The sequence below is a fragment of the Cetorhinus maximus genome, chromosome 13 (assembly GCF_964194155.1).
Source record: "Cetorhinus maximus chromosome 13, sCetMax3.hap1.1, whole genome shotgun sequence".
In the NCBI taxonomy this organism is placed as follows: domain Eukaryota; kingdom Metazoa; phylum Chordata; class Chondrichthyes; order Lamniformes; family Cetorhinidae; genus Cetorhinus; species Cetorhinus maximus.
The window spans coordinates 32,649,052-32,661,476 of NC_135891.1; the positions used below are offsets into that span (position 1 = coordinate 32,649,052).

The following is a 12,425-nucleotide window of genomic DNA, read 5'->3' on the forward strand; positions in this document are numbered from 1 at the left end:
ATTGCTGGAGTTCCATTTATTTTGTTGCTAATGGAAGTTTACTGTGAGCAGGCTTTGTGGGGTGAAATTACGAGGATAAAAGTCCGTAATGGGCTCATAGTGAATCAATAGTAACCTGTTTTACACTGCACATGATTCTCAAGACTCTTTTCCATTGGTTTCAATCTTGTGTCTACTTACCTGTTATCCTACTTTATCTTGGTGCTTATTATGAGTTTTTTTGAGGTATTGTAATATCATGGTAAAGTTGTGGTGCATAGTAGGAATTGACAATATATTCTAGTGAGAAGCAGCAGAGTCTTCAGACTTGCTAATCAAGAAAACACCAATACAATTGTGAACCATTCAGACTTTGTCCTCTGGCCTCTTAAAAGTTATGTTGCACAGAGACATCTGAGGGCTCCAACGGCCCTCACTGATAGTAAAGACCTATGTTGTTCAATCATTCCACTTTGTTGCCCAGGAGTAATCTGATCTTTCTACCTTGTAAAGTTACTGATAAAATAGAATCCAAATTACACCCCATGTATGAAATAATTATATTGAATAATATCATGCACCCAGGCAGCAGAAAGTCTTCCACTACTTCTACAGAATGGAAAAGATCTTGTGCAGTTTATCTGGGTTGCAAGAGTTGAATCTTTCCCCCAAATGTGAATTTACTGTCACCAGGTACAATGTGCAGAACATTTAATGAGGGCTGATGCAGTCATCAAAATCAGTGTTATTGTCCGCACAGTGTTATAAATAACTGGTGGGATATTTTCCTGTCAAATTAACAATGTTGCATGATGCTGTTAAAGTAATATTTGTACTCTCTGGTTTGTTTAATAGTCACGGTGGGATCACCTATACAGCACACGCGAACTAACTCTGCATTATATCATTGCTGCTTTTTAATATTAATGACTCATGCTGTATATATAATCAGATAATATTTGTAATCAGATGCCAGCAAAAGGTGTTATCATTTTACTAGGGCCTCTCTGTGTTGGTTTGGTGAATTGTGAAAGGTGAAAAAATATCATGCATGATTGAGGGGGGTTAAATGGGGATGGGTGGGGAATAAGAGGCCCGGAAACAGGAGAAGCACCAGGGCCTTTGATTCTCTCCCTGGCCCTGCTTCCCACTGTCAATGATTATTTTCCATACCAACCTTCTGCCTAAGATTCAGCTTCATTAGTCTTCCAACCTCACATAGATCATTCTTCCAACTTGTCTAGGCTTTCTTCCCTCTTCAAGATTGACTTTGCATTTATAGGAATCTAGGGTAGTTGTGGTGAATAGCTTACTTATGATGCTTCTTTCGCTATTCATTTTTTCACAGAAGGTTATTGCAAAGGCAAGGTACGACCACCCAAATAAAATGTTGCACAATATTGAATGTAGGGAAGGTTTGTAATATTTTCAAAACAGTTGGGGTAAATGACCAGTGAGTGCAATATGCAAGTAAAGAAACATTCTCATTATTTAACATCACTTTATTAAGGAGATTGTGTTTCATAATGTAACAGAAAACTATTTTATGATTTTTGAACAGTCTTGAAATTATGACTTAAATGTATTTAAAAGAAAATGAACAGTATATTGGTCACAATTTGTATGCCACCCTGTAACCTAGCACTATCACAATTATCTTTCATTTTCTAGCTACGCTTTAGAAACATACATGACACAGTAACATCAGTATAAATTGTTATGAAGTAAAATCTTTTGTGTGCACTTGTTTTGTTGCATATAAATAAACATACATTTTTAACAGGATACAAAATTGTGGTTAAAAAGCAATGCAGACTAGCAAAGCAAACTATGGGAACACAGAGCCCACTCAAATGAAATACTGTCTAGTGGCGCTATAGCACAGGCACTGTTAATGATTTTAGCCAGTGCTGTCAATATCCTTTGACATTCTCTGACACTAAAGATAAACACCATTTCATTTAACAGAAAAGAATCTTTAAACTCAAATCACCTTGTCTTCAAACTTTAAGATTTTGATCTGTGTCCTCTTGATGAAACTCTGACTTCCCTATATATTTGGGTATTCCAACAGCATGGTACTTGCTCTTATAGATTTAGATGCAAAAAAGGGTTTCCCATGTCTTACAAAATTTCATTCAAAAACAAAGTTAGGCATGTACAGCATTATATATCATCAAGCAGTACTATAAACTAAATTGTAGGTAGGAGAGGATCCAGTATTCTTTTCACAGTTGGAATTATGCAGGTAGAAAAGGTCTATAACTCAGAAACTAGAGTTGTGATTTTTGTTAAAAATCAGAGCACAAGTTCACAATACAATATATACATCTCAGTTTGGCAGTAACTGGATAAACACATTGAGAAAGGTTCATGGGCAGTAAAGTGGAAGTTGATGACAGAGGTAACAAAATTTGATGCTCTAAGAGATTCTCTTAAGTTTGATGTGCATTATAGCAATAATGTGGATTTTATACCTTAAATATGCATTAACTACCCTAGAAATGTTTGATGGTGTCAATTGAAGAATAATGTCAAGCAATTGTACCCAACCTGTGGCCTGTCACCAGAATTTTATCTGTCTGTCAATGTGAACAGGACTAATAAGCAGCTGTGTACTTGAGTGAAGTGAACACTCTTCATGAATAGCACTCACTTATGTAAAAGTCATCATCAGAAACAATTGGTCTGCTACTGAAAAATAAAATAATCAATCCATCAATCAGACAGTATTGCAGCTTCTCCCAGCAAGAGGGCACCAGGCTGATACACTCTTCTGCTCCCAGCAGCATTCCTCTGCTCCTCCATTTAGGACTTGGGCTAGCGATCTACATTACTGTGTGTCACAACTGAAGGGATATTGCAGCAATGCTTGGAGAATTAAGTGAGTCTTACAATAACGTGCAATAAAGGAGTCCAAGGATGTCGTAGTTTATAAAATAATTCGTAACTGAAATTTTTGCTAGCAACTTATAATCACTAATCGGTACAATACTGTGCTCTTTACTTTTTTTTTCAACTCAATTTATCGCTATCTCTTTTCAGGAAGATTGTTACTTGTGGGCGGACTGATAGTTCTAGTGGCAGAGTGTTGTGTGGATGAGAGGGTATAATGGCACTGGGAGTGAGTACACAAACGGATACTGCAGTATGGAAAACACAACAAAATTCCATGACAAAAACTCAGGCACACTGACCCTTGCTAAATGGTCAGGTTGGTTCCTTAGCATTGTGCAGAGAAAGAATGTTTGGGGCAGAGGGTCCTGAGAATTTACCAGCTGAGGTAGAAGGAAAATAGAGATTTGTTTTAAAGAGGCTCTAATTGACTATGCTGCCAAGTCTCTCAATGGGAGCCCCAACAACTGCCTCTTTCCTCCATCTACTCCAGAGGGGAGAGTCTTGGTAATCCACTATACTGCAGGTCCAAAGTGGAGGGGAAGAGTAGCTCTGCAGAAAGCAAGAGGTAGTTTCCAGCCCTTTTCGTCCCATTGAGCAAGCAGGCAATGCTGCCTGCTTTATTGTCCAGTGGGTTCTTCTGAAGCTGAGTGCTTTTCATCTATAGTGCTCATTCGTACTCCTCTGTGGCTCTTTGCTGGAAGCAAGAAGGAAAGCACCCCAAGAGAGCAGCAAACTTTGAAAAACAGCCTTGAAAAAGGCTCACCTAAAGGTTACATTGTAGGTTATTCAGCCCACCCAGTCCATGCCATTGCTAATGATTTACTTAAACCTCCTCCCATCTTTCCTCAACTAAATCTACTACCATAACCATCTATTCCCTTGTCCCACATATACTTATCTAACTCCCCCATAAATGCATCTATAAAAATCTCTCCAAGCCTATTTGCTATACCTGTTCTCTCATTCCATCAATTAATCCTTTCTTGAGTGTGGTTGTACCCTAGACGCCACCAATAAAGCACCTCCTCATAGAAAACCGCCCACTCTCACAGGCAAGCAGCAGAACATGGCAGAGATTCTAACATCCTTTCACATTAAACCTGAGAAATAATAGCCTCTTACTTGCCCACCCAAGTTGTTGATGCCACTACCTGTGTTGCTGCTTCTCCCTGCTTATTGCTGCAGAAAAAAATGGGAGACCGATGAAACGGAAGATTAAGAAAGTGAAAATAAATAAAAGATGTAAAATAGGAGGGAAAGAGAGACAGAGAGAGAGAGAGAGAGAGAGAGAGAAATGGAGGAGAAACTAAAAGGTTGATTTTTTTTGGTGGAAGCAGCTGACAATCCCATGTAGGAGTTAAAAGTATTTAAACTTTCTTAGTTTAAGCTATTTGGTGCTGAAAATTACTAGGTAGATTCCAGATACATTTATACTGAGAGGGATCGAAAATGAGAGAGATTCATCATTACTGGCTATCTCATCTTCCTCCTGGTGTTCAAGCCAGAGTGGCAGTAGATAGCCCGTTACTATCAATGCAGGATTAACATGGCCTGAGAAGATCACAATGCAGACAAAGCAAAATAAGAGAGCAGTATACCCCCCCAAAATAAAAATGACTCTGGATCCACTCAGCTAGGCTCTGAATGTAACTGAAGCTAGCAAATGTCAAGAGGACCAATAAAATGTTTCAATAGAACACCCATTATTAATGGCTGATAGTGGATTAAAGGAGCAGTAAATATAATTTGAATGAAAAGACAGTTAAATTTTCTTAAAGATTCTCAATTCCTATCATCAAAACTTTTAAACATCTTTTCTGCATTTTAGGTGCTTCTTATGCTATGACTCTTGACCAGATCTGTTCTAATTTTAAATTTTCATATGAATGAGGGAGATAATGTGACAGGACTGAACAATATCCCTATTCTTTTTGTTTGAGTACTGAAGTTATAGTTATTCAGCAAGAGATAGGTCTCTGGGTTCTGAATGCTGTGTTAACAAAAATCAATACCAGTAGAACTGAAAAACAATATTGTCTCAAGTACTCGTAATACAAGAAACTTTCAGTTTTTTGTATTTAGGTTTTCAAATTTCACTGTTACGCATTGCCTTACACTTCAGTGCTGTAATATTTGTAAACCCTGATAAAAAGGCAATTCTGCAGAGAAGTAAATTGTAGGTGTCTTTCCATTTGTAAATTAGCAGATTATTTTTCTGAGCAAAATCAGTTTTCAGAACCTGTTGACTTTACTCTCGTGATGAAGGTAATCCTTGGCTTTTCACTTTCCTCTGCAAGGAAAAGCCTGAATTTCACTCAATCTGATGTTGTTCCCTTGGCACTGTTGAGTTTAGGAATTCAACATGTGAAGAATCACAGGAGCAATTCCAACTATCAATCTTTGGAGACCAATGCACTGCACCAGTGCCTCATCTTATTTCAATCTCATTTTTAAAATCAAACATGTACTATATCTTATTTAATAGAAAGTGCATTGATTAAAACTTGTACATGAGATTTCAATTTTATTTTACACTAAAGCCTCTTAGGCCACAATTAGGTAGGATAATATATTTAACAAACAAAGGCTTTATTCAAATTCTTGGCAATTTACTTAAAATGTTAGTAGGTTTACAACAGACACAGATGGAAACCTATTGATTTGGCAGCAGTGTGCATTTCTATCCAGCAATAAATCTAATCAGAAGAATGTAGCTTAAAGTGCATATGCTATGTACCCATTTGGACTAGGATGTGTATGACCCCAAACTTAATATATACATTCGTATTCCAGCTTTACACCATATATAAAACCACATTTATCATTCTAAATTGATGCTTTCACTGACTAGTTCCAACTGTGGACCAGTTCTCAATACAACATTGTTACAAGTGCTGTAAGGTTATACTTGAAGGTGTTGCTGTCTATGATTTTACTTGTAAAATAGTTTTTCTAAAATGCTTAATCAATCGCATAACAGTATGTACAATTCAATTACTGAATCATGGAGTTTTAAGGACTTCACGAAACACAAAGACATCAGTCCAAAGAAATACATGTTACTTTGAGTTAAGATGTGTTGTTTTGAAACTTTATTCTAATGAAGCAGTATGGGGCGTCAAGTGTACTGGAAACCAAAGTGTTTTCTCATGCTATTTAACTGCATTAAATATATTTTCTTATAACTGTTACAATGTTGCATATTTTCTTAAATTAATTATTGGAATTTATTTCTTAAAGCAGTAATTCAATAATACATATACATTTGCACTGAGTGCCTGCCTTATTCCTATTTTCAGTGCGTGTAGAAGTTCTTCCATATGTTCCAACTCACTGTGTGTCTTCCTCAGCTGCTGACTGGTTTCAAGAGTAATGACCAATACAGTGTCAACATCAGGAGTGTCCTTTTGTGAGCTGCTTACATGACTACCATGGAATATAGGGGGCCACATAAGGCTTAGAGTTTCCTGCTCGGCACAATCTGGAAGTTGCACCCAAAAATTACACCCAAAGTTGCATCTAATTTGATGTCAAGTTACATAACTTCCCAATCTCATTAGAATACACCTAAACTTAACATGGGTATAAATGAGCATAAATCAGCATAAACATTCCGATCTCAAAGAAACACCAAATCCGCACTGGTACATTTCTCCTTTATGTTTTAAAATTTAACTTTCAACTTATTTAACCATCATTTATATGCACATTAGGCACATCATTTTTAAAAACCTGCCATCGAGGAAAGTTTGCAATTTTTAATGTGGCTTATGCCATAATAATGCATTAGGAGAACCGTAAATAACAGAGCAGATCAGAGAGCGGAGGGCTTTTTAAAAAAATGTAAAAAGAAAAATTGTAATTAGTTTCCTGTTGCACCTGAAACTCTGGCCGGAATGTTGACAAATGCACACCACCCCTAGTATCCAAGCCCACCACTTGCAAACAATTGCAATTGGAGGAAACTCACATTTCAGAGTTGGGTGTGTGGCCATTTTGGGGATGGCGATTCATCCAAATAGAAGGCTCAGGAAGACCTGAGCATATTGCAGTTACGCGGTAGACTCACTTAGGCTCAAAATTCTGCAATATTTTAAGTCCGTAATTTGTTTGTGCTCAGGTCATGGGTGTATCTGCAAATGCAAAAGAAACTCCAGGCCATAAAGTTATAATCCAATTTCTCATTATTTTGCACGTATCTTAAATTGCTAATACCATCCGATCTTGGCTCTATGATTTAGAATTAAATCAACAATGAAACAACAGCATCAGAAACAACTCCTTGCAAACCTCCATACCTACAAAATTCAAACAAGATAAACCAGTGAATAAGAAATGTAACGGCAAATAGAACTGTGTTTCCAGGGATTTAAGGACCAGTTTGCCTGGCATCCCCATGTGGCCTACTGACTTTGGCCTATAATGATTCATACCAAATATTTGCATTTGTCTCCAACAAGGCATACCATTCTGATTCAAGACATTAACACGTGATTTCATTGTAGAATTGCAGAAAATTACTAATTATTATCTTCCTGATGGAATAATCCAGTCATCCACAGAAAATTTACAATACCAGATATCAAGATTACACACAAGAAATGTAACACCTATTTCTCATGTCTAACTTTTGCTTCAAATAGAACTAAATCAAGCCGTACAAATAAAACTCAGTTCAAAGCCAATTAAGAGTTGAGACCACAGTCTAGATTTTCTGATCTGCAGCCACTGCAACTATCCAATTTCCTGTGCTTTGGCCCTGGTGGATGCTCCAGGTTCAGGCTCATTTAAATGTTTGTGGTGGCCTCCCAACAGTGTTTCTGATTGGGATGAAGATGGGGGAAGGAAAATCACTGCAGGCATGTGGTGGGTGGCTGAAAAAAGTTTTCTTCCCATTTTTGTTTAAATCTCTTGCATTGCGTTATTAACTTGACTGTTCTGCAATGCACCAGGTTAATGAAAGAAAATGTCATATGATGCATTTCCATCGTTAACCTAGCATTTGTATAAGTCTGTCCAAATGCTGAGGTGTTAGTGGAAGCTTGGGTCTCAGACTGTCTCCCTGTCGCATTTCACCTTCCTGCCTGCCCAGAATCCCCTAAAAATGGGCAGTAAATTATTAGAAAAAAATCCGTTCATGAGTCAAAACATTATGCAAGTATTTCAATGCACTGAAGGAAGGAATATGGAGAAACCTACATTTACCACATATAAGGGGTCATATCACAAGTCCACATTACCATCTAGGAAATTTGGATGTGTGCTACCCACAATTATTGGTACAAACATCGTGCATCAGCTGTGCAGACCTATAAAATTACCCCTACAGTCTTAAGCACCAAATCATTTTTTATATATATTTATATATATAATATATGGATTGTAATATTTATTTTGGAAATATATACATAGCCCAGACTCTTATATATAAACATTAGTTTATATTGATAAATAATTATAAATATAAACTAATAGATATGGATTGCAGTTTGTTTATTAAATTTGTTCATTAAATAGCAAAGGAATTTGAACAATATAAATAAATAACCAATTTGATTAATCAAGGTGCAATCCAATACTACGAACATACTACCAACATCTTTAATCTAGTTAAAAAGCATAACAAATCTTTTCATTTGACACCTCGCACCCCATAATAGTCTACTTTATAAAAAAAACATAAACAGTAAAGTCAAATAGAGCAGTACATAGTAACAAAGCGGTATTAAATAGCCATATAATCCCTTGTGCTAAATGATTGTGTCTTGCTTGTGTTCAATTTTAACCCAGTTACAAGGATTGGCTTTTATCTGCACATACACAGCTTTATTCCCTGGGCCAGTTTTTGGACCCATATATATTAGGAAATATAACAAACTTAAGAGCTACTGGTAGGTAGTGCTATTTTATGTTAATCCATCATTCACCACTTACGATATACGAAGGCTGATGTAATACTCTTCCAGATTATAGAAGCTTTACCTTCACATTGGCTTTCATTTGCAGCTCAAGGCATTTAGCCTGACCCTCCTTTTTTGCTACATGGTAATATATTCTTCCTTTTTATTTTGCTATTTCTCTTCAAATCTGCAGGATATTGTGTGGTTATTTGATCAGCAGTCTTTGTTCCTGCCACCTCCTTGTCTTTTATAGAAAGCTCTGAAGTTCTTTCCTTGGGTTTTCTTCCTCTCTTCTTCCCAGTTGTGTTTTTCTTCCTCTCTGATTTTGTAACCTTCAGTTCTCTTTTGTTTCTTGCAGGTTTTTCTGCAGAGGCCCTAAACCAGTTCTGTCAAAGGACATTTTAACCTTTAAGTGTTGATTGTGTTTTGAAGTTTGGGAAAACTGCATAGCTTAATTGTCACTCCAACTATTTTCAGGATAAAACATGAAGTATTAGCGCAGTGCGTGCATTTCAATTACATCTTTTTGTTCTTTTTTTAAATGCAAAATTGTGATGGTCCAAATTCCTCTAATTTTTTCCCCAATATTCCCAGTCTCCCTCTGACTCACACTAATTACAGCTAGGTGCAGGTGGGAAGACAATCTGTTCTCAAGAATTCACCAACACTTCTTTGATCTGCCCAGGCATATCATTCTCCCCAATTTTCCTTCCCTTTTGATAGGAAGTGTTCAGCCCACTGTGATCACCACCGCTGTGATCACACAGGCTTGTACATCAACACCCAATTTAGTTTGTCATTACAGGGTCTTGTTGAATAATGGGGCATTTACCGGTAAGAGCTGTGCAAATAGTCAATAAACAAACAGCTCAGAAACTATGCCAAACTAAACTTTAACAAATGGGAAAGATTAAAGTAATATTTGTTCTTTTCAAAATATTTAACTGTCATTAAGAAATTAAAATGAAAAATCATTTTGGTGAATCCCATCATCCAGAGTGTAACATTTCAAGTCTACAATTGTGGCAAATTAACTAGTTAGGTGTCCTGCCTGTCTAAACTTATACTGGATGATAAAATTACATAGTGGTACAGCTGTCAGTTTTGACATTCATCTTCCTAATACCATCAGAATAGTCAACTCAAGACCACATTGTCAGAATATTTGAAGGAAGCTGAATTTTCCTGGTCTAATTAACCTACACGATGAGGCAACACTTTTCCCCTTTTCTCTCATGCATGGTGGGTGCACTCAATGCACACCCAAGAAAATGTCAAGTGTGTTGTGGTTTAACAGCAAATGTGCTGTCGTTTTTATTATCAGTCATAAATGTAGTCCTTCAATTCAAACCCCTTTTCCTGTGATGGTGACTTCAATGTGTTGAAAATGATACAACAAAAGCAGGGACAATTGTTACATTAATACTGAAAGTAGCAATTCTTTTTGCTGATTTTCTTGATTTAAGACTTTTTGTGAAATGATGTTAGCTTACCTCAGAATGAGAGTTGTTGATGTGGTATTTTACTCCACTTTCCGAGCTAAACTCCTTCTGACAAATCAAACACCTGTATTTTCCAACTAGATGCTCGCCCTGTCATAAAACATCATGTCATTAGATCTCAAAGAGTGGCTATTGAAAAGAAAATGGCAAGTCTTCACTTCTCAGGAGAGGCTGCATTTAAGAGGCAATTTCCTAACTTTGCATTTTGGCAGGGGTTATGCATTCAAATTTCCAATATGTTCTCTTTGTTGGCAAGGTTCACCACTAGCAGCATGAAGTCAGAAATTTACCTCTTATGTGTAATACAAATACAAAACCGCAGTCATTTACAGTGTGTTTTTCAACAGTCCAGCCACAAACTGTATTTATATAGTCATATTTACACAGGAAATGTGCCAAAGTGTTTCACAGAGGTATATACCGATCCATGACAATGAGGAGCTGAGAGTTCAGCACTACAACGGCATAAAGGGACACAAATTCAGTCTCCAAGCCATTAAGTTTTGTTTTTCAGCTACAGAAAGCTGCGAAACACAGTCCAGACAACAGGAGCTGAGTGAGGTGCATGACCAGACCATTGTCATGTGCCTTCTTGTGGCTGGTGGGAGGGACACTTCTTAAACATTTCTTTACACAGAGGATAATTAGAATGCGGAATGATCTACCATAAACTGTGCATACTTTTAAAAGAGAATTATATAATTGCTTGAAAAAGAGGGATGTTTAGAAATTTGGGGCATGAATACAACAGTAGGATTAGACCAAGTGTGGCTCAATGGCCCGGATCTTCTGTGAAGCGGCAATCATCGTTGGATTGCCGCTCCACTTGAACTTTTCCATGCCTAGATGCTGATCTGCTTTTCTTGCCAGATCTCTAGCTTCTCCAGAATTGCAGAGTGCAGTGTCTATCAGAGAGCTCCATCACAGTGCTGTAGCGTCGGAGGAGATACCCCTTTTTACAGCACTAGCTTCCATAAGTTTAAGTGTCCAATGTAAATGTTAGTGAGTGGATAAATGGGTCAGTGGATGAATGAGTGAATGGGTGGGGTGGGTAGGTGGGTGAGGTAGGTGGAAAATTGCGTAGAGTGGCAGGTCGGTAGGGTGGCAGGTGGATGAGGTGGTAGGTGGATCAGGAGGGTAGTTGAGTTGGGTCTGGAGAGGTAGTCAGGTCAGGGCTAGTCAGGTCTGGGTGGGGGGTTAGTTAGGTGCAGTTTGGATGGGTCAGCAGGAGTAGTTAGGGGTTTGCAGGGTAAATTTGGGGGGGGGGGGTTTAGCCTGAGTGATTGGGAAGTCAGCTTTGTAGTTACTCAGGAGTTAGACCAGGACTCTTCTGTCTAACATTTCCTGAGTAAGTTGCACGGAACTGTCCAAAGTCTCCGATTCTAGCTCACAGTCTGAGACATTAGCGGAGGGTCCCTGGGAGCAGGTAAATTGCCTCTCGGAAGTTCAAACTTCCTGGGCAATTCCCACAGTGGTCAGTGTGTCAGGACTTCTGCGTTGTCCCAATGTGCATCTTGGGTTGTATGTCTGGTCTCCAACGATCTGGAAATCGGAAGATCTGGGCCAAAAACAGAAAATTACTGGTGCAGATTTCTTAGGCTGAATGGCCTCTTTCTGTACTGTGACATCTTATAATTCTGTGGGTGATACAATACTTTAGGGGCACCAGCTGACCTTAAAACTAAAAGGCCAACAAACTAACTGAACATTGCCAGTGTATTTGTCACTTTTCCATACATCCTATGTCACAGGAATGTTCCTCCATTTATAAATGTTAGGAAGGTTTTTCTTTATTCGTTCATGGGATGTGGGCGTCATTGGCTAGGTCGACATTTACTGCCCATCCCTAATTGCCCAAAGGTACTTGGTAAATGCGTACAAAAAGTACTGCGGTTCATTTGTAAGAGAATCCAAAGTTTGCCATTTTAAGAGACCCATTCAAATCAAATGAAAAATTGGGATTTTCTTCAGGGCGTTTCCTGCTCTCCAAATCTAACTTTGGCAGAAATCCTATATATCCCACCAACCTTACACTGAAGTGACAGCAATGGCACAACAGGATTCCAGAGAAAACTCCCAGGAAAAGTGTTTCCAATGGTGAATTTATACCACAGTTTGAACCAGTAGCTGCAGTATAAATTCCAGT

At 38.0% G+C, this 12,425-nt stretch overlaps 1 protein-coding gene across 8 annotated transcripts in view; it reads right to left on the reverse strand.

Moving 5' to 3' along the window:
• Nucleotides 1–1,466: 1,466 nt before the first annotated feature.
• Nucleotides 1,467–12,425, reverse strand: part of znf512b (zinc finger protein 512B) — a 160,375-nt gene continuing 149,416 nt past the window's right edge. For 5 of the 8 annotated variants that reach the window (XM_078555220.1, XM_078555215.1, XM_078555218.1 and 2 more), the window contains 2 exons: nucleotides 10,271–10,369; nucleotides 1,467–9,163 (listed from right to left, as the gene is read on the reverse strand). In XM_078555220.1, coding sequence (XP_078411346.1) covers nucleotides 8,894–9,163; nucleotides 10,271–10,369 — 369 coding nt within the window. In that variant the 3' untranslated portion in view covers nucleotides 1,467–8,893. Of the gene's footprint in view, nucleotides 9,245–10,270; nucleotides 10,370–12,425 lie in introns of all 8 variants that reach the window. The other 3 variants (XR_013578429.1, XM_078555222.1, XM_078555221.1) reach the window with 3 other exon arrangements.